Source organism: Coloeus monedula (genome assembly GCF_965178545.1).
Source record: "Coloeus monedula genome assembly, chromosome: 3".
NCBI classification, from domain to species: domain Eukaryota; kingdom Metazoa; phylum Chordata; class Aves; order Passeriformes; family Corvidae; genus Coloeus; species Coloeus monedula.
In genome coordinates, this window is record NC_138783.1 from 21472358 (window position 1) to 21495892 (window position 23535).

Here is a 23535-nt window from a genome sequence, read left to right on the forward strand (position 1 = left end):
CACTGACAATTCTGTGAAATCAACACGCTAAGTACCATGCTGCTCTTCCTTGGCTTTGAACACCAAGTGCTCCTCTTTACTCAGCACAAAACATTGCTGTCTCATGTACATATTTTCCAGCCTTGGGCATTTTAGAAGCACGTTTGTAGAATTGCAGATTCATGTTGTGTAGAAGCAGTGTTTCTCACACAAGATTATATCTGTAAGCTGAAAGCACATGACGGCAGGACAAGCAAAGATAGAATGGGTAACCCAGGGTGATCAATCTCTTACACACTTTCCCTTTCAGGAAACATGCAGAGAGATAAAGGACAGAAGTGCATAACCACCGTAAAATGCACAGCTACTACTGCTTGCAGCAATTACAAACCTTCCTTCAAACAGACAATGTTCAACCTGCCCCTTGGAGCAGTAAACCCTATCTGACCAAGCCAGATGATGGTAGAATGGGCAGTGCAGCAGCCCTTAGCAGGCCTCCCTCCTTTTTACACATGCCCATGATGGCAGAAAGAGCATATACAACTTTTTTTTTTTTTTCCCCAGACATCACACTTTGCATGGCTCCACGTGCAAAGAACTGCTGTCTCCCAATTTCTTCCCAAATAAGAAAAAGAATAAAAAGTGAAGTATCATCCCTTCAAGGTGCAAAGCACAGGCCAAAAATCCACTTTCCCATCGGTCAGAGAGAGGAAATCTATTTTTCAAGTTTCAAAACAAAAGTATCTGCAAGCACTAAGTATACCCAGTAGAAAAAGCTACATAGTACCACTCTTTTCCTTCCTCAAAGGAAAACTTTTCACACCTTCAGTAGACTGTGCCTACATCAAAAAAGCTTATTTGACATGTTTTTGGAAGGAAAGGATACTACCACAGGTGAGACCCATGTGAAAGGGCTAACAGGAAAATGCAATTTAAAAAATTGCAACTCTGCAGCCAACAGTATTTTTGGTGGGTAATGCACGTAGAGTTCTTTACAAATTCTCATACCAATGCAAATCTAAAACAATTCATGAGACAAGTGAAGAGTCATCAGTGAGCACAGAAGCACCAACTCTTGCTATGAAACAAAGGTAAGAGCTTTCATTTGGCAGAGAAGTTTACTCCAAGACTTTCTTTCCTACTCCAGACCTCATTTCTATCACTGCTGTGTCATAACAACTGTCACCTTATATGCAACAATATACAGTGGTGTATGCAGAATAAAACAAGAGCCTACACGTCTCTAGCAAATAATTAAAAAAACCCAAAACCAAACCTTGAAGCTGAAAGGGACAGTAAGTTGCACACCAACTACTTTGATTTTTCTTTTCAAAAAATGTCACTCCTGTACTGTAATTGTAATTTCTGCTTAGCAATACAAGTTTTGTAACAAAAATACTAACTACAGGTATGTACACTCTAAGGCAACAGTAGCCCTTAAACTGTGGGTAGAGATGCACCAGCACCACTGAAATTATTCATAGTTTGGGATGAGCTCGGTAAAATAAGAGGTCTGTTGGTAACTTGTACATTGCCTTAAAATTTACAAATAATTAGCTTCTAAATGGCTTAGATTATGTGTCTCTACACAGAAGGGATTTATGAACTGACTTCCTGTTGCTTTACTTGCTGTAGATCTCAAAGGTCTGCTGTATTTGCTGTCCTCACAGTGAAGCATACACATTAGCCACATTTCACATTTAATACTCAAATACACCCGTTTAACAACTGAGTGTCATTTTCACTTTTTCCCCTCCTGACTAGAGAAATGTGTTGTATCATTCTCTCCACATTTTCATAATAAAAATATGATGCTGAGAAGTCTGGAATTTATGCAGAAACCTTTTCTGTAACTTGATTATTTGTTAATTCATTTTGACCTTTCTGTGAATGCTTACTATGGTTCACCCAAAAGCACTTAATGAAATTAACTTAAATTCTGAAATACTTACATCAAGAAGTCACTGGCAGTAGCTCCCTATGATCCATAATTAGCTTCTTCCACTCCAAAGATCAAATTCACTTCCATTTACAAAACACCTTTAGGAAAAACTTTTAATTGCTTCAGAGAATTTATACAGTATGCAACTAAATGCCTTCTGACAGAACAAGTTATGTTCAAATTGTACTGGTTTATTTACAACTGTAGTTTATAAACAGTAGCACAAACATCTTTACATGAAAAAATCTCAGTTGCTGAAGTAGGCACAGAGTCAGAGACTCTTGAGGATATTTTCAGAAAGGATTAGGAAGAGGAAAATGTAATACAACAGCTGCTGGGCAAAACTATAAATACATGAGCATTGGCCCAGGTGCAATTTCATGCAAATATCTTCAACAGTTCAAGTTCTATTGGTGTTTACTCAGATACTAAGAAGCAAAAAAACTAATTAGTTTCAGAATTAAAGTGCCCTAGCTTGATTCCTAGTAAAATAACTTAGAATAAACGTTTTTTATAAAGGTCAGTTTAACTTTTTTTACCTTCTGATGAAGTACCAAATGATAGGCTTTGATTGAAATACTCAGAAGATTCCATGCAGCAAAGCTAATCCCCACTATCTTTTTTTTTTCAGTTTTTGATGATTTCCCATCAGTCTACAAAGATGCCCTGCCTTGCCCATAAGAACATTCCTGTACTGAGCTTTGAACAAGAGAACCATTCTTGAACAAATGGAAAGCTTATGATGACCAATCACAGAGCTGCCATCTCTCAAATATTTACTAATTTAGAAGTTGTTACTCCAAATAATATAAACAAATGCTTGACTCAATGAAGGCAACTGGTTAAGAATACATTTATCACAGGTATACAGCACTGGAATTTCTTCCCTGGTTTTCTGTGCATTCATCTTCTTGCTGAAAACACCTTTGGTCAGCAGGTACTCACTTCTGTGCTGAACTGATGGGTTTTAAACATCTAAATTTCTTAGATATTTTGTTTCTGAGGAGCAAGGCAACTTGTTTTCAACTGTCATATTCTGTCACGAAACATTCATTTCAATGCATACACTCATCTTTACAAGGGAAACAGCCTCAACCTATGAAATGTAAAATTTTGCATAATTAAAAAAAAAAAAAAAAATCACAACCCAGTAATAAAAACTAGGTAATTTCAGTATTTAAAAATAACCCTTACCAGCAATTCCAGTTATTTAACCTAGTAGCTGCTGGTAAGACTTTAAAAAAACCCTTAATCTTACAAATTGCTTGTATTTTTTCCATTTATATGCAGCCCAAACTGGACTTAACAGTTTTTAATGAGAAAACAGTATTTTTAAGATTTACAAACCTATATTTTTAATTAGCCTTTGATACTACCCAGAAGGCAAAATCAAATTTCTCGACTCTAGGCAATGGAGACATTTTATTTGCAAGGGACAGTAATTTAGAAACCATTGCATTTTCAACTGCTACTCTGTATCTCTCAGGCCTTAATTCCTTTAATACACTTAATGTGAACCCAGCTGCATTTGCTCTTGCAAAGATGCAGATGACTCCCATTATGGCTGCATTAAAATGAAACAAACTGACCTTTATAATAAACACTTCTCCAAAACAACAAAAAAAAATAATTAAAAAAAACCCAAAAACAAGAAAAAACCCAAAAAACAAAACCAGAACAAAAATCCTGTTCAGAAATGGATAGTAATTTACCCTATCTTAAGCCTGCTACTCAGGCATTCCCATCAGCAAACAGAAAAATTCTCTTAAGTTAGTATTCAGTTGGGAAACAGTCAGCTTGTGTCCACATACAGTATCTTGGTTGCTTCTTCTTTATAAACAGGTCTCTACAAAGTCTTTAGTTATTAATTCTCCAAGGCATCCAATACTTTCATGATCTGTTGTTTTATGGCTTTGGTAGCATCACCTGCATTTGGAATCAAATACCTTAAAAAAATTAGAAAAAGCCAGCATTAATTCACTATAAAATTTTTGAGCATAAATTCCATAATTCTTTTAATTCTTCCTCTGTCTAGGAGGAAGGGAAGAAGGGAATATATTAAAATGAAAAAAATACTAAAAAAATAGCATTTAATTCCTGATTATATTATGAAACACTTCCTGTTTGTGAATTTCGAACTGTTGAGGAGTACTCCACAGACCATGTTGGAAAGAAAAAATGACAATGGGATAGGTCAGGCAGTTCAAAATCTCTACAGATAGCATGTCTGACTGAAGCATAGCAGTCCTTGCTTGGTTTTCATTTCACGGGTTTTGGCGGTTTTTTAAAATTCCTATAGATAGCTCTAGATCAACCTGCTCCAGTCCACAAGGTGGTGATGAAGTAATTCAACAAGCAGCAAAGTTCTCTGCATTATTTTAATTTATCTTTGTTGACCTACTACAAACCTAAGGAGCCAACAGGCATAGAACAATGTCCCTAGTTAGGCAGGAAACTCATCTCCCCTGTCTTGTGAAAACACAGCATCCACTCTACACAGTTCTCTCCAAGGAAGAGGATGAGAAAACATCCAGCTGGTATCAGCAACCTTCTTAAAACAGTGCCAAGAAACAGGAGGCTACATCAGAGGAAAAAAGCCCCATACACTCCTCCATCTGATCCCTTCCCCCCCTTAAGCATACAAATACTGAGCATGGCAACATGTAACTTCCAGGAATCAGGTTTCAGGGAATCAGAGTTTTGAGCTCAGGCTTCTGGACTCCTCATACAACACACAGACAGATTCAGATGTTAAAAAAAAGATACCACAGAAGAATTACCACTTTCTTACATCCCACTCTTCACAAATCCATGTATTAGCTGCAGATAGCTGTCTACTTCATTTTCATTTAAGACATTACAAAAAGAACACACTTGCACACATCCCATCCCCAATAACTATACTGCAGTTCCTCTCTTCTGGGTCTTGTAAACGCTCCTCGTTTTGCTGGCAGATCTTTTTTTCTAGTTCACATCTGAATGATGTATTCCTAAACAAAAACTATTACTTTTGAACTCAATTCTGGGAGTTACAGCATAGCTCTGATTTCCAGTGTACAGCATCCTGGATATCATTACCACTTACACCTCTGCTGAGATGGCTTACCTTTCAACTGCCAGAATTTCTATGCCTGAAGTATTGCTATTTCCGTATTTAAAGGTGATCAGTTCTGGGTGTTTCTTCTTGGATGTGATTTTGACTACAGAGTTGAGTGCCTGTCGAGACTGTATGTAAGCCAGTCCCTTTCGTGATGGAATCTCCCTCAAACAGTACATATGAGTTGCTGTTACTAGGAGATGACTTGAGGGAAAAGAAAAAGACAAATTAGTTTTGTTAATGAACTAAATATCAGCTATTTAGAAAGTTAAATTCTATGAATAAGCTACATGGAGAGACCTAGACAATACAGTTACCAAATCTAAGAAACAGTTTTAATATTTTCATAATATCTAATTAAGAAAGCTCTACAAAATACTTCAGATTTTCCTTGAGTACTGTAGCATGGCCATTTCTGAAAACAAGCATGGCATCCCCCCCAGCATACAAAGCCAGAGTGAGCAGTGGTTCACATGGGCACCCCAACACAACAGCCTTTGCTCTCTCAGCACAGATGACAGCCACCAGCAACCTGTCAGGCCATGCACAGTGCCTCCAGCCTCGCTCTCCCCCTTCAATCACACCCCAACCCCATCCTTCCACCTACAAAAGGGCAACTCTACACATGGAGCATCAAATTAAGTTAGAAGGATGTGCTGGCACTCCATGACTGTCAGTCCCTGTGCCAGCACTACCACTGACCCGCTGATCTGCCCTCTCAGTGCACGACCAACTTCTGCCTTCTTCATGGAAGCAATGCACGTTCAGCTAGCAGTGGGAACACACTGGCTGAGTTTCAGTTCAGTTTGAAAAATCATACTATGACTGATTTAATCATACACCATAAATGACCGATCTAATGGGAAAATAATAATAAAAGACAAGAACAGACCATGATGCAAGAGAAATCCCATCACAGGTTTCTGTTGTCCAGGTTCAACAGGATGTGCACTCTCTGGGGAAGTCAAAGCAAGCACCATGTTCTGCTCTTGCAACATTAGCAAGGCCAGTGAACCTTAGGGGCAAGATGGGTGTGAAGTACAACATACACAAGACAGGTAAATAAGAAAAAATGGAGTCATGGACACTTGGGTCTACCTTGTCCTGCAAATAAGCCTATGCACACCGACAGTATTTTTCTTACTATCTTGTTCTTCAAAGTAGAACTTCACACCAGGTTTTATACATAATTACCATTCTATAACACTGCAAATACCAAGAATGCAAATACAGTAACATTTTGTTCTACATTCTACTTTCATTTCCTAGTTTAATATAAAGGATAACTGCAGTGACCAATATTTTTAACAAAATGTGTATCAAGATGGACATTTTCATCAAACCTAGGATTAATTTCAGTACCTGGGAAACATATGCCCATTTTCTTTTACTTCATTACATGGAAAGTTATACTTCACATCAGGTTTATTTATCCATGTCTGGATGTTGACGACCTCTTTTCGATCATCGTCTGACATTGAGGAGTTATCAATTTCATCTGTTTAGAAGGGAGTGGGTAAAAATGTTAAAAGAAAAAAGAGAATGTATTTTCACACACTATCAGCCAACTTTTCAATTCGCTTAAACCCACTGTAACTACACTGGTCCAAAGCAAGAATTACTGAACACAGAATTACTGAGAGGGAGGAAAGAAAAAGGAAGGCATATCTGATATTTCTCTCTCAATTTTCTCTCAGCAAACAAGTATTTTTAGCTCAGGGGATATCTTAGGCTGGTTCAATTTGTCCATTCAGTAAAGTTTCACGGATTTCTTTCACATGGACTTCTCCAGACTTTCCTTGAAGCCATATAAACCTTTTGCATTTAAACCACCAATATCTTTTGGCAAGGAGTACCAAAACCAAGTCAACTACAGTCCAGGAGAGTCTCCTGTTGTGGCTTCTAGTTTCTTTTACAAGAAGAAATGAATACCTGTTGATCTCTTTCAAGGCCAGGCATTATTTTATGGATCCCTTTTCCTCCCTTAAAATGTCTCTTTCACATAACAAACCTTTTAATACTCAGCTGTGCCTGTTGTGAAAGTCCTTTCACATCCTTCCTCACCCTTTTTTACTCCTCTCTGAACCTTCTCCTGTTTAAACATGGTTTCTAACATCAAGGGCAGAAGACACACAGTATTTAATGCGTGGGTGAACCATAGATTTCTGAGCATTTGACTTGCTGATCTGAGCACTTACTTATTATAAACCTACTGCTCCTGGACACAGCAAAATCACTCTACCACTTCGGATCTGAAACTAGAAGTGGTTGGGGTTCTTTTCGTGGCTTTCTTGCATTAAACTCACACTGAATTTCATGGGCCATTTTATTGCCCAGTCATTCAGATTAGCAAAAGACTCAGTTTGTCTGTACTGCCTTGAATAACCTCGGTTCATTAGCAAAAATTGTTGTCTTTGGCTTCACATCCTCTTTTAAGGACATTTAAGAACATATTCAAGCCCACAATTTTCAGCAGAGACCTCTGTGAAACACCCAAAACTCCTGCAAATGTTATCACTTAGCTGCAAAATACTGCTTTTATGTCTAAATATGGTGATTATGTTTACATAGTAATTTTAGTGCTACAGTAGAATTTAAGCAATCTAGTTATCTAAAACAATGAACTATATTAACTCCATACAAATTACTCCCAGAAATAACCCAAGAGAGCTCTTTATAGAGCCTTTTTCAAAGCCAGTTTCCTACACTTTGTTAAACTGTTTACTTCAGTGCAATTCAGAATTTGAAACACACTTTGGAAAAGGTTTCCACTGAAAAATACATTATGACATTGAAGGAAATGGAACTATAATCCACCCTCATGTCAGAGAATCACAGAATGACTCAAAATAGAAGGGATCTCTGGATGTTATCTGGTTCAACCCCCCCCCTGCTCAAGCAGATCCACCTAGAGCAGGCTGCAATTATTACAGCTGAAAACCCCAAACACTAAAACTTCACAAAAACAATTACACAGAAACAGGTTCACTTTTTGCCTTCTTCTGTATCAAGATAATATATATTTCACTTCATATGTGTTGGCTTTGCTCATTTAAATTGCACTGATTACCAAGTGTAATAGTGCTTTTAAAAGGAAATATAAATAGAACTTAGCAAACAACCACTACTGAAAACATGTTCTAGACAATCTGTCTTTGAGGAGCTGGTTTTCTGAAACGACACAGACTTTGCCAAACACTATTATGGATGCTCAAAGAACTGTGCAAACTTAATTACATGGCATTTGGAGAAATATCTTGTTAGCATGAAGGCTTCTGCCTGATAATTTCACTTAGGTCCTTCACAATTTCTATTGCAGATGATGATCAACTGTTCGTCATCGATGTTATTTAAACCTATGACTCTCATTAATCCCCACGAATTGCTTCTTTTGCATGTCAAAGATTCTCAGACTAGTTACTTGTTTCTCCCACGGAAGCCAAATATGCCTTTTGGCCACAGAAGAGTTATTTGTGAGATGATGACTGGGAGTGGACTAAAACTACCAGAGCAAAACCAGGGCAGAGTAGGTTTGCACCATTCTAATGTTAGAACTGCTCTCAAAAAAAAACCTCCAAACAAACCCTTATGAAATGTGTGGTGTTCCAGTTTCACCTGCAGTTTTTCAGCTAGATAAAAAATTTAAATAAAAACTGCATGTTTTTATTCTACAGCAATCTGCATGCATATCGAGAGATGAATCAATTATTAATAGATTCAGTGCTGAAAAGCAAAGTCTAAAACACTGGAGAGGTGTGCACACATTAGCCATTTAAAGTCTAGCTCCAACTACATTTCAAAAGTTCAGATCATTACACTAAGTGACAATACCAGACATTCAAACTGAGATGCATCAGCCAAACTAGGTCCTTTACATTTTCCTTACTGTTGTGAGTGAAAGAGGCACAATTGCCAGTTTACATGTACAAAATCAGTGTAGAAAAAGAACTTTACTAGAGAAATAACACGTGAGGACAAAAGATCCACTAAACTCATCTATTTCCATTTCCTCCTGTTGGCTGGTGCCTACCACAAATTATTTTTTATTTAATCTGCTACTATATATTTGAAAAGGGTTGGTCCTAGGCACTACCATAACACACATGATCAACAATAATAGTTAGACAAATGTCATATTGCAAGACAAAGATGTAAGATACACTCTCATAATTTAGCCCAACTTAATATTTTGTCTAAATAAGCTAATTGAGGTAAGAGGAAAATCTTCTACTGTACCAGTATCATATTCTTCTTCATCTCCGATGCTGAATACTGGCTTCACACCACGGTAGGGTTTTCCTACTCTGTCACTGCTGCTGACATGTCTGTTGGCAATGAAAAGGCAGAAGAGGGCATGGGATGGGAGAAGAAAAGTAACTTTCAAACTGATGGTCTGAGTTCTACAGTAACATATTAGCAAAATGCAAACACAGCTGTGCAACAGAGAACAAGAGAATTTCATGAAGCTTCCTGCAAGGAAGATGTGAGTGACCCATCAAGCAACTTGGTTAGTGAAAGCACATAGTTCAGTCACTTTGTGAGGCTGACTGTTGTAACGGAGAAAGTGAAAAGAAATGATTTTTTTTTTAAAAACCCCAACCTCTGCTCACCTTCTCAAATGGCAACATACATTAGAGACCTGAAAACTGACAAGATGCTAAGTTTCTAGCATGAAACTAAAACATATCTGAACAGTCACGGCAACTTCACATGGATGCCAAATGTAGATGAAAAAACCAAAGACTATTAACTAACATGTCTGGAAGTTAATTTTTCTGGTTAATTCCTCAAAACATAACAAAATGCCTTAAGAACTACAAAGTGGGGTTATTACAAACCATCCACTGTAGCCTAAACACTGACTTCCTGTCAATTATTTCCAGTTTGAGTCACATCTTGAAATATTTGGTCAAACAATTCCTATTGCTACAATCCCAGCACCATTGTGACACTGATGTCAAAAATCACATTTAAGTTATTTCTACAGATCATATTAAATGACATAAACACATACAACTGAGTCTTAATGAATGACAGTAAGATTGCAAATCCTGAGATATTTTAAAGCTCCAGCTCAGAATGCTGCAGTTACATGGCCACAGCTGAATTAAAAGCTCTTGCCCTCAACTGCTGAGAATATCTGAAAAATATGAGAAAAACCTGAAAGTTCAGAAAGCCACAAAAAAGGCAATTTCTGAAAAAACCAAACAGTTCATGATTTTAGCCTTTAGAACTGGCAATGCTTAAAGTTTAAAAAAAACCCCAAAACAAACCCAAAAAACTTGTCTGTCCCTTTCCTGCAGTCCAATAACCTCTTTCCCCATACTGTGCATTTGTGTTTCCTACCAACTCTAAGCTTTGGTTCCTGTTTTAAGTACATTCACAAAGTCCAGTTTACATGCTACTGTAGAACCAAGCTGGACAGGGAACAGGTTTAGTAATAGGCAAATTAATGTTACTACTTAGGGATACCTGAAAGTAGAATTGAGAGTTAGAGAAGAAAACAACATTTTCTATGGGTAAAATTTATTGATATAAACAAAATAAGGAAAAGTTAAAAAACCCAACCAAACAGAAATGCGGTCTACAATGGCACAAAAATAAACATACAAGAACATGCTCATTAGTGTTTAAGACAATAAGCATCAATGACACTGACAATTCAAGAGGGCAGTGCTTCTATATGGAGGCTTTTGTAAATGTGCTTTAGTAATACATAACCAATTGAGCAAGAAGCAGCACATTTAACTAATGTCAGACTGAATTATACAGAGAGGATCTAAGAGCAGATCTCACTGGTGTTTATCAGTTGAAGTTAGTCAAGGCAAGAGAGTAAACGAGAGAGTAAAAAGCTACTTTATAAAACCTGGTAACACCTTAAACTAGAAATTGATTCCCTTTAACCTGTTTACGTGGAAGGCCATCATTACATGTTTACAAATTGAATGCAAAGTCCTTTGGTGGCAAACCTGCCAAATGAAACATCCTGGTGATAAACACAAAGTAGATTTAATTGAATGTATGCAGAAAAAATGCCATTCTAGGTTTTTAAGAACTTTGATTTTAAGAAAATACTCTAGGGATATATAGTGTGAGCTAATTTATTATTGCATCTACCCAAGGAAAGAAGATATGCAATAGGAGTGAAAGGAATAAGCAAAATAACCAAAGTAAAATCTCAATGTATCAAAACTTGGTTACAAATACAGATTCATGCATCTCTGAGTTATCAAAGAATCACCATATATTTAATTGGATATTTTAACACTTTTTCACCATATTCTAGAAACAGATCAACAAAATGTGGGGTACAATCCCCATGATATTTAGTATTTCCAAATTAACAAAACATACTATGTGCTACTGGGCCATTCCCACTGTTGTTCTTTTATAGAATCCAGGTTAACATTACTACTGATTTTGCTCACACAAACGACACCTTTCTGTGATGCTTTTGGGTGAATCCCAGATCAAATTATGTGCAAACTACTTGAAAGAAAAATTAGTCAAAAATTCTTGAAAACCCACTTTTAAAATTTTCAATAATTCATCCAGCTTTAATCTTCATGCATTTCAGTGTAAGAAGGTCAAAAGCTACAGAATTCCTAAAGTATAATCAAAGTTCCAAAGTGATTATGCATGAGCTGCTCTTCAATTACCACAAGTAATTTTATATAAACTCAATTCACAAGTTTTATTTCTGAAATAATTATAAAACACTGTGAGGCATGTGTGTATGTGAGGCAAATGTGAAGGGCCTCCACATTTGCATGAAATGCAGTAGTTATGTGAACAAGATGAGGTAGAACTGCAAAGCATATTTACTTAGTATCATCTTTCTTTTCCCAGTAATGAGCATGTCTGTTTCTATCAGCATGTTCTATCACCATGTGATAAGAAGCATAAAAATTTGAGACTTCCAGACAGAATTTCCATATGGATTTCCTACCCTATCTAAGTTCTGATGATTTTTTTTATGAACAGTTTACTTTTCACATCTGTAGTCTCTGTTGTTAGAGCCTAAAGCCATAATTTGTTCAGTAATTGCTCCCGATGTCTTCTACTAGTACAGGCTACTAATAAAATGTATATAGGAAATGACAGGTAAAAAAAAATTCCATAAAAAGCAACAGTAAGGAAAAGAACAGAAATAACAAAGCAGAAACTAAGAGAAGAAAGCACTGCCAATACATTCCTTTTTTCTTCCTTTAGTCTCTTGACCAGCGCTTGTAAAAAGCAATAGTCTTAATATATTCCAAAAAATCAAATTAATATCAAAATATGCAAGCAATCTTGTCAGTGTAACCAATGCTTACAAACATTGTGATGCCATGCTAAATACAAGAAAGGTGGTTTTAGTCAGACTGCTTAATTATCAAGCTTACCGCTCCAGGCTTGCTCTGTCTGGCCAGGAAATATTGAAAGGTATTCTACAGTACATTGGGGCAGAGGATAGAACAAAAGAATTAAAAAAAATGTAAAGGAAAAACCTAGATAAATAGCTGAAATTCTCTATATTGGCAATGTATCTTCTTCAAGGAGGATGCTCGTAAATAAAAACAAGGCTTCAAGAAAGCTGGAAACGAGGTAAAGAAATATTTACCAAAAAAATCTACTAAAAGATGCATTTCCCATGCTACTTGTGGCTTACATGTAAGCATTACTTGATTTCACTGAATGGCTTGGGTTGGAAGGGACCCTAGAGACCAACTTGTTCTACCCCCTGCCACGCACAGGGACAACTCAGCAAACCATGTGGCTCAAAGCTCCATCCAGCCCAGCCTTGAGCATTGCCAGGGATGGGGCATCCACAGCTTCCCTGGGCAACCTGTGCCAGTGCCTCACCACCCTCACTGTGAAGATTTTCTTCCTAATATCTAATCTAAATCTACCCTCTTTCAGTTTAAATCTTCACATTAATTCAGTTTAATTCTTCACACAGCAAAAGCTACTACCAAATGCTATTTAAGAATTTTTTGCCTCTAATTGTGAAATAAAAGTAGTAATACTAATTTAAAAAAAACATTTTCCAACACAAAAAGAAGGAATGATCTGAGGTACAAGACTATAAAGAACTATTCTTCATTTGGCATGTATTTTAAATCCTGCTATCAAATAAATGCTAGGTCTCAGATTCTTGAATACCAGCTTGTTATTCAACATACAACTTCAAAGGCTGGAATTTAAAGAACTACAACAGGATTTTCATTTAAAGCTCTGACAGATGAAAGCTGTTATTCTTACATTTAGTTAAGATAAGTACTTGGAATGATGACTTCCAAATTCAAAAGTGTTCTTCAATGTACTTGCACATTCTCATTCCTAGTTGTAATTGGAAGACACAAAAACCAAAGGCGGATTCTGGGTTTGAAAAGCAGCTTTACAGCAGGACTTGAAAAAAATCAAGATCTTTAAAAGAGTTAAACTCAATTTGACAAGATGCAGCAGTAAAAAAAAACCAAAACAGAACAAAACCAACCAACCAAAAAACCTATCCAGGATCCTGCTGTAATTTATCCATTTCATTAGAGTCAGGATGGGGAAGAACTGAAATAAAAGTGAAATTATTGTTCACTTTTGGACTGAACACAAAATTGACACATTATAAGAAGTAAAATTAAATGACAAATTCTAGGTAAATATTCAAGGCAACAGGGACCCACATTGGCCTTGTAATACTAAGGCAGCACAGTAGGCTCCCTGGATCATGATAAAATTATGAGGAGGGTAGAGGCAGAAAATCTAAAAACTGAATATGGAAGAGAACTTTTTCCTAATCAGCCCAGTTTTCACGCTTACAAAACAGCCACATGAACTAGGATGCTCCCAGCTAAGGCACAGTGAGATATGTGACGCACCTGTCCACTGGAGTAGATGTATTTTCAATAAAACTGATAACTTTCTCTTTCACATTCACAGATTTAGTCTTCAAAGCAACCGTCATTTTATTCACCAGAGACTTCACTCCTTTTCCATCACCTGAACCATTAGGAGCATCACCCTGTAAAAGGAGCTCCTCTCAGGATTAATCATGTTAAAAATATGTTATTTCATCTCAATGAATTTATTAAGAAAGGAAACAGACTACAAAATAATAATTTACTTTTTGGTACTCAGTAGAACATTAATTACAGAATTGAGTATTTCTTTAGAGTTCTATCAAATAACAGCAATGATATGTGACTGAGGAAAATATGATCCCATAAAGCAAGCCTGACAAACTATATTAGTGAGCACCCTGCTATGAACATCTAGACAAAGGAATCCTATTAATGAGACATTGCATCCAAATTAAAAGGTAAATTCTACACATAGTATGTCAGCTGGAGAAAAGATACAATTTTGAGCTTTGCCATGAAATTGTATGCCACTTCATAGTAACTTATTCCCAGAGTGAGTAAGAGCCAGGGAAAGAGTTTTCTCTTACATGTATTCTTGCTACAGCAAGTTCTTACCTACAAGCTCTTCCTCTCCAGAGGATAAAAATGTTTAGGTCACCTCTGACTAGACAGTGATCATAGTTTGAAATTAAACACACAAGTGAAAACAGTCATGACTTGCAATAATGCATTTTACAGAATAGAATGAGGAATGTGAAGAAAAAATTCAGTACGCCTAGGGCTCCCATCCCACTATAACACTTATGCCAAAAGTCACTTACATCAACAGAGTTTATGCTATTTCTTGAGCCTGACGTACTAGCAATCCAGTGACCATATCCATTTTCTGGTCCTTCCACATTGATATCTGCTAAGTGCTGCTGGAGGGCTGTTAAAAGGCCATTAAAAAACATTCAGATTTACATTGGACTTCGTCTGTTGATGAAAATATTGTATATACCCAAGACTAATCAGTAACAATTTTTTCCCCACGATTTAATAAAACAGATAAATTCAGATATCATGATAATAATCCTTGGCTTTTCTTTCAGTAGTACAACGGCATTACGATAATCTAATTATCTAATGCCTATTTATCTACCTAATATACTAATAATTTTAGTAAACAGTTAGAATACAGCAGCAATTAAAAACAAATCACTGCTTTGATCTTGGAAGACAGCTCTTAGAACACTGGACATACAGACTAGAAATGCCTCTATACTCATACAGTAGCACAGATCTCTCCACTGTTGTAAAGCCTGATTATTTCCAGCAACATCAACTGCAGAATTATGAACTGCTGATTTAAGAAATCATAACAGCAATTAAAAATTCTGAAGTTGCATCTTCATATGAATCTGCAATCTACAGGGGCTAAAACAACAAGAATGATAATTTGGAAGAAAGAGGGAATTTCCCCAGTTCCTGCATTAATTTTTCACCACTCAGAAATTTGGGCAAGCCTTAAGAGTTAACCACAAATGTGCAAGTGCACAGTGTTTACTTACACAAAACAAAAACCCGACAAATGGGTAGTTGCTATTCATTTAGATGGTTTTTAGCAAAAGCCTCATAAAAATACCAACAGCATTAAGATGTCAAGATTTTTCAAGTCTAAGTTCATTATTAATAAGCTTACCCATAAAGCCTCCTTTGGCAATGCTTACATACTCCTTATTTTTCTGCAACAGAAAAGACAATTCTGATCAAAGCAAAAACCTGTGGAGTAAGTTTGGCAAGTACAGTAATGAAACATGGGTTAGTTTACTAAAATCTGTAAACTCCAGTAATGTAAAAAACAGTTAAGAATTTTTTTTTAAGGGGGAAATGTTTTGCCATTTACCATCAATAACACATGCAGACACACTTCATTTCAGCTGTTAAATCAGTGGCAAGTTAATTGTACCTGTAAGAAATGTGCTAACACCATGTTCATATACATATCTTCTTCTTCCCTGCCACTTCCCATGAAGCAGAGATGTTCCCCACCAGCGATGGAGCCAGACTCAATAGATTGTTTTTGTGCTTCTAACAGGGATTTCACAGACTGTGCAAATTCAGATGGGTTTTGAAGCATCTGTGGAACGAACAAACAAAAAATGCTGTTTGACACCGAGATATTGTAACACAAGTGGTGAGAGGAGACAAACTTTGAGGATGGTTACAATTTGTTGAGCACAAACAAGGCAACATCAGCACTGTACAAGTCACACACACACGGAACCTGCCCAAGACCTCGTGTTACATAAAGAACACTGTGAATGGTCCTTTACTTCCTCACCCCACTTGCTCTCCCCAGGTAAGAAACACAACTAACATTTATTAGTTTATTTTTGAAGGCATCAAATAATAATGGAACAAGGCTTTGCAACTTTCACGTTGCATTCATTTGGTAATATAGCAGTGGGACTGGTTTCCATATTTACACATGCTTGGGCACAACACATTCAAACTTCGGAGATTTGAAACCCTTTAAATTACCTAGAATTTCTAGGTGCCAGTAAAGTCTTCCTCTTGTTGTCTCCCCACTAAGCTTTTTATTATTTACTTATCAAGATTTGGGAAAAGAAATCACAACTAAGAGTACAAGTAGGTATCTGTGATTCTTTGTACTCTCAAAAAGTTAAGGCTGTGATACATGAAGGCCTACTACGCATGCAAAAACATAATTTCTATATGAGAGAGATGGAGAAACAAGGACTTTCTCAATACAGCTAGAATTTTAACCTGTGTTTGTGGGGAAGGTACTTACTTAAACTCATAAGGAAACTTTGACCTGGACTGGGGGGTGAGGGGGCAGAAGGGACTCTCATTATCTAGCCTTTACAGTGGATCAAATGATGAAGGACAAAGTCACAAGTACACAACTTAGCCATCAGTAAGTAAGGCTGAATTTTAACTGGGGTTTTCCTAGACATAAAGGCTGCTGCTTTATTACACAGATCCTAAATCTCACTACTTCCTCTATCTATAAATGAGACGGACTCCAAAGTGCTTGCTTTCCGCATTGTCTCCTCTTACAATAATTTTTCTGTACTTTGCACATACAAGAATATAAAATGCACTGAAATTCCATTAATGACTTTTCATCACAGATTTTTCCCTGTAATATTTTCCTAGCATTAAACTTTTAAAAACAAGGATGAATCTGGTGATGTTCATCCACCATGGTTCATGAAGGACCCTAATCATACCAACTGACACACACTGCAAAAGTTAATCCCAATATACAATTTAAATACATATGAACTGATCACATCTAATTTAAAACTTGTTTTCATATACTATCAGCTTTTTGTACTACTTAATAATTTATAATGCTTATTTCTACTTCATTGAATACGACATTCAATTAAGGCTAGCAGAACACCCACATAGGAAAGTTTTTTCCTAAATGTTCTTAGATCTAGGTTAAAACCCACACTATATCAAAGAATCATTTATGTTGGAAAAGATCCTTGTCATTGAGTCCAACCACAAACCTCACACTGCCAACTCTGCACTACTAAGCCACATCCCCAGGTGCCAAGTGTGGCTACAAGTAATAAATACCTCCAGCAATGGTATAACCCCTTCCCTGGACAGCCTGTTCCAATACTTGAGAACCCTTTCAGGGAAGAAATTTTTCTTAATATCTAACCTAAACCTCCCCTGGTGCAACATGAAGCCACTTCCTCTTCTTTTTGGGAGAAGAGACTAACACCTGTCTTGCTACAACCTCCTTCAGATAGTTATAGAAAGCACTAAGATTGCCCCTTGGCTTCCTTTTCTCTCCTATGTAATTATATTTTTGCATATAATACTGAATAATACATCATTCGAATTAGAGAGGTAAAGACATTAGATGCAGGACTGAACTTAACTATAAGTATAAAAGTCTTTTATGGTGTATATCCATATAAATCATTCCATACAGCTTCCATAGACTTCTTAAAGTAAAATAGTTGATGGCTAATCGAGATGTGATGAACACACTGCTGAAATTGAAGTGATTTTGGGGGAAAAAAGGACAGAGAAAAAGATGACTGAATGTTCAATTAGGAATTCACTATCAAATGGAAACTACAAAATCTTTATTGAAGTTATTCATCCATAGCACACCTCAGTGCCAAAATTAATGCACTTTCTCTTTCATATTGTACTACAAAAATTTTAAAGAAGCAACCAAATCCTTTTCAAGACATGCCCCATAAAAGGAGACTGGCTGAGACAAAAAAAGGGACAAAGAAAAAAAAGTCCTCTTTTTTAAAATTAATTACACCCTTCACTGGAAATCAGGATGCTAAAAAGAGATTTCTCCTCCAAGCAATGTATAGTATTTAGTCTGCATAGCTTTCCATTCCTAACCAAAGAACAGGAAATTGGGAATCCCAAATTCTAATATCATTATGGACTAAACTTCTCAGTAAAATGATGGTTCTACCATCTCCTTTAGAGAAGCTAGTTTTTGAAACCTTATCATCACATATCTAGACACTGCAGTTCATAGACTAGAGCCTGAACAAAGGATACTTTATTTTTCAAGACAGACCTTTCTCTCCCCTTCTATCTCACTTAGCATTCAAATACCAGTAAAGAAACAAAGAGCATACAAACCAAATCTGAGTCTAAATGAAATGCTGTTGATAAATGCCCAGCATTGTATTGCTCTGCAGGACGACAATCCACTACAAAGAATCTCACTCCTTCCTGAAAGAGAAATTCTTAAATTTTAAAATTGCATAACTATTGACAGAATTCAGTTACATTCTAATACTAATTCCAATACTACAGGAATTGCTTGAAAGGGCTAAGAGCTATTAAAAAAATCTTACTGCATTTGATTAATGTGAACTTTGTCTACAGTTACCAGATCACCAATAGTATTCTAGTATCAGCTTTCCATTAATACAGCAGCTTGTGCATGGGAAAGGATCATCCAAGTACAATTATGTAATTTCTACTGCGAGGAAACGTAGCAGGAATGAGACAATCCAAGAGTCCACTACTAATCAGCACAGCATATAAGGATAGCTTTATATCCCACCAACTTGGAAAGGATATAAATATGTTTAACTTTACTTGGACGAGGAAAAAAACCCAAACAAACTGTGCGTGACAAAACTGGGGCCTGGAAACTCCTACATGAAGTCAGTAGTATAAGAAACACCATAATCTAACTACATTATGATCCATATATGGGTCTTAAATATTTCTAGTGAAGTCCCTGCATCTGTGTCTGCAATTAACTTCTACTGAAATAGGTTTAATCAATTTTCTTTTTTTCATTTAAACCTTTCATTGACCAAAGATAGATATTCTTTAGCAGCATTCTTTTCAAAGGTACTGAGTAGTGAGTTTTGAATTTTCCTCTACAGTAGCTACATTTGGAAAGGAATTTAAATCAGTGAGATACTGCTTTAAGCTCACACTCCTCAAATTCAAATCAGCTATCTTAAGCTTCCCCTATGCTCCTTGCTACAGCACAAATGCATTGAAGACAGAAGATCATTTACAAGGGAGAAAACTTTTAAGACAAAAATATCTCTCCTGAAACAGCAAATACTCATTTGTGCTGTTAGCATTTAAAACTAATGGTTAGTGATTCTTTTCTATAAAACTGAGGGGGAAGGTTAATTCAGTATACTGACTCCTTGTTGCTGATTTGCTTGCAGAATCTCGGACACAGAAACTGCTAGACAGAGAGCCTGGCTCAAGTCTGTGTCATCATCTTTGAGGCCCAGCAAGCTGCTGCCAAAAAGACTGTGGTTGTCCTAATAAAGCAAGGAAAAAAAAATTAACTGAAGCCATTGTCTTTATGGGTGAAAGTTTAAAATAAAACTATATCCGCTAAGTCACAAATATTAAGTTCCACACATGCGTATCCTACCCACATTTTGATCAACTGAAATTCTTTCTGAAAATCATGGCAAGGTCTGCACTTCCATTACAAACACAGCTTGTCCACCACTTTGACCATGCCAACATGATGCAGTGCCTCTGGTATTTGGTTTTTAGTTCTTTGTTTTGTTTTTTCCCCAACAAAAACCCTCCTATTCCTGTCTACACACATCAGAGGAAGTACATACACGCCAAAGGCAATGGCTATCAAATACTTTCATTTCATTCATTCATTCACCAAGTCAGATATCATGAGTAGGGAAGAGCTGCAAAAACAGTGCAGGTGATAATAGACTTATCTACAGTAACTTTTTCCTCTTTGTTATTGCAATTACAGGTTGCACTGCTGTGCAGTGTATTACAATTCAATTGTGTCAATATGAAGTTTAGCTTCATTAGTTCTTACAATAACCTTGTTTAGAAAATTAGGTTATCAGTCATGAAGTGGGAATATTGCAGGGAAGCTTCTCTCTAACATATTTCACTTAACCTTATTTTCAAAGACCCTAACAGTAAATACCACCAGAGCAACAACATGAAAAAATTGTTTAAAAAAAGAACATCGCAATGAAATATTCAAAGTTACTGTCAGCAGGAGCTTAAACACTCACCAAAAAGAGAATTTCAAAATTACTGTTATTACCTTCCTGAAAGAAGCTGGAGTTTTGCTACAGTAATATTGTGCCAAAGAGAAGAGATCTTCTATATCCTCTAAATCAAGATTGGCTGGTGATGTTTCTAAGAATTCTGAGACAGACAAACAACATAAATGCAACACTATTTCAGATAGAGAAATCAAGCAACATATATCATTCTAAATCACAAAAGAACTCATTTTTAATAAGGCATAACAATCTAGTGTATTGAGTAAATATGAATATTGATCCACTCGCCAGATGAAAATAGCAGATACATGAAATATTCCTTATCCACAGAAGACCCAGGCCTTTTGCTAGAAACACAAACCTTCTATGCAAATTATTTTTTACCACATTCTTACTTCTGTATAGTTTTAGCTTTCAGTTCTAATTCTAAGTCAGCTACTTTTTCTAAAGAGCTCTGACCATGAAAATCCTTTCAAATGAGTACTTAATCAGCAGCACTGTTCTATGTCCAGGATAATGCAAGGGTGTAGTTCTGCAGTATATGGTAAAGACAAAATTCCAAGCACACTCACTTTGAACTACTAGAGATTATTAATTACAGTGTATTATGTATGTAAAAAAAATATACAAAGGCAAGAGTTATTTACATTTTTCACTGAAATTTAATGCATTTTCTATAAAAACAATGACTTAGGCTCAAATCAAGTGCATATGAAGATAACCCAGAAAATGCAGTAAGTGCAGTAGCTTTAATGAAGCTGTTGCTTTGGGCTTAGATGATTGTTTCAAGTACTTCAAACTGAAGTATAAAGCTACGTGTGGGAGCACTAAAAGGAAACACAGAAAGACGGTCCAGGACAAGGCAGCAAAGGAACAGTAAGAAAAGAATTAGTGGGTGAAGGGATTCACTAGTGAGAAAAATCACATGGAAATAAACAATCTAGCTTTTTAGCCATTAAAAGTAGCCATAAATGGGGATTACAGTATATAGTAATTTCACTAGCAGCTATGTAAGAGAAGTACTTACTTATCATTTCTTCTTTATCTGATTCTTGTGCTAAGATAACGTCTCTGAAAACAGTAAAGTCACAGGCATACATTAAGTCAGTAAAACCAAAATGAAACAAGCCTGGATTAAAACAGTGTCAGTAAAGAATGTTCCAAAGAATTAACTATACACTTACTTTGCATTGACAAGGATGATCAACATTAAGAAATAAATAAAGAATGGATCTGCTTGTTGTAGATATCCATCCCATATTGCCTGAGTGACTTCAGCTGAACAGTAGTATGAGAAGAGGCTTCCAAGCTAAAAAATTGGAAAATAATGTGAGAAAAAGCAATTACGAGGAACAATCTTAACAGGAATACATTTACAACAGAGATAAAAGATATCTAAAAGAAAATAAACCTAACAAAATTATGATAAAAACCTACATCTGCACAGTGTATTGAAGGATGGTTCTAACCTCTAAACCGATTTTTATGGAAATAGGGCACAATACTACAGATTATCTGTGAATAAATATACCTACTGTGAAGGCAAAGTTGGCTGTACACTGCCAGCCTTGCAAATTCAACCACAGATAACACAAACAAGCTGGAATACTGTTGAGCTCACAGCCACTGCTAAATACCAATTATACCAACAAGACAATCATAAGAGAATATATTTACTCAAATAGCATAGTAATTAGGGCTTTGAAAGGATCCTGCAAACATAATTATTTTTATTTTCCACAGTAGAATTGGGCTAATTGAACATGGTTGCACATTAGTTTGACAACATCACTTACTTAGCATTACATTATGATTCCTTATGACTGAGTAATTAAACATTTGCAAGCATCAGAAAATTTTCATTACCATTTAAGAAACTCTTTGCCTGTTCCCATGTTCCCACTTGAAAATAAATCCTCTCTGATATGCAAAGTTCAAAGAAGATAAAAGGTAGAAACTTCTTTCCATACATGCCAGATAACATTTACAGTCATACCTAACTCAAATGCATACCACCTGACTTCACTGGGGTCTTACTGATGCACACTAATTCTGTATCAACACAGGTACAGCTTTCAAAACCTTGGCATCTGTTTTTAAACACTATCATGGAATATTTCAACACTTTGTAGTATAGTTTTATAACAAAAGATAAAAAGATCTATTCAATTCTGACTCAAATGCAACCGAAGTCAAAACATCCATGAACAAGATGCCAATGGCAGGCCTCTGTATGTTGCTTATATATTTCTATGTATTAGTAACACACCTATATAGACTGAGTTTTTTCACAGATGAAACAGGGAATTTTACTGTAACCTCATTATCTAAAATGAATCTAAAGATTTTTTCCTTAAATTGTACACCAGGAAGCACAGCATTGAGGACTGGCAGCTACACCGGCTTACTTCACTACCACCTTTCAGAGAGAAGATTCTTTTTCTAATTAGGCACCAAAATTCTAATAAACAGCTTCAAAGAACTTCATATTTACTACGGAAAATTCTATTAAAAAATGGAAACGGAGCAGCAAAAAAAACCCTGGTTTCTCTTTTGAAGGCTCATGACTGGCAAAAGGCAGATTTGGAGGATATGAAAACTTTTCCTAGACACATTTTTATACTAAAATTGACAGCAGCCTTAAAGAAAAAAAACCAAAAAAACCAAATACAGACCCCACAGTTCAATAATTCATTTCAGTCTTCCTTAACTGAAAGTACACAAAGTTGAAAAAGATTTTACATAGCCAATGAGTATGAAAGAACCTAGAAGGGTTCATACATCAAAGTCTTCTTTATTAAATTACAGACTTCGCCTGTGCAAGCACAGTATCATGATTTTGTATTGCATATGCTAAGTAGCACTGAAACAAGGGTTTTGTTGTAGTCCCACTACACAAACTTTATGAAAAATGATTGAGGTAAACATCTTTGTAACTACCCACAATTTGAGGTAGTTTTGAAGAGAAATGACTAATGCTTTAACAGTTGTAAAATATATGTGCCTAAATTCTAAAAGACATACATATATGCCTTAGCAGGGAGGTTTTTAAAACAATTCATACTTCAGCTTTAAAAGACTTGTGAGACTGATGTTTATCCATATCTACAACATACAGCTGCCCACAATCAAAACTAACCTCAGGGCTTC

The 23535-nt window shown here is 36.2% G+C and overlaps 1 protein-coding gene across 5 annotated transcripts in view; it reads right to left on the reverse strand.

Moving 5' to 3' along the window:
* The window catches only part of TBC1D23 (TBC1 domain family member 23), a 37877-nt gene that overhangs the window by 2973 nt on the left and 11369 nt on the right, over positions 1 to 23535 (reverse strand). For 3 of the 5 annotated variants that reach the window (XM_082278571.1, XM_082278572.1, XM_082278573.1), the window contains 14 exons: positions 21570 to 21694; positions 21413 to 21456; positions 20424 to 20527; positions 19531 to 19653; positions 18497 to 18589; positions 15807 to 15977; positions 15540 to 15582; positions 14680 to 14786; positions 13877 to 14019; positions 12404 to 12448; positions 9255 to 9343; positions 6381 to 6516; positions 5028 to 5222; positions 2042 to 3867 (listed from right to left, as the gene is read on the reverse strand). In XM_082278571.1, the coding sequence (XP_082134697.1) occupies positions 3786 to 3867; positions 5028 to 5222; positions 6381 to 6516; positions 9255 to 9343; positions 12404 to 12448; positions 13877 to 14019; positions 14680 to 14786; positions 15540 to 15582; positions 15807 to 15977; positions 18497 to 18589; positions 19531 to 19653; positions 20424 to 20527; positions 21413 to 21456; positions 21570 to 21694 (1500 nt within the window). In that variant the 3' untranslated portion in view covers positions 2042 to 3785. Of the gene's footprint in view, positions 1 to 1931; positions 2020 to 2041; positions 3868 to 5027; positions 5223 to 6380; positions 6517 to 9254; positions 9344 to 12403; positions 12449 to 13876; positions 14020 to 14679; positions 14787 to 15539; positions 15583 to 15806; positions 15978 to 18496; positions 18590 to 19530; positions 19654 to 20423; positions 20528 to 21412; positions 21457 to 21569; positions 21695 to 23535 lie in introns of those variants that run through there. The other 2 variants (XR_014226294.1, XR_014226295.1) reach the window with 2 other exon arrangements.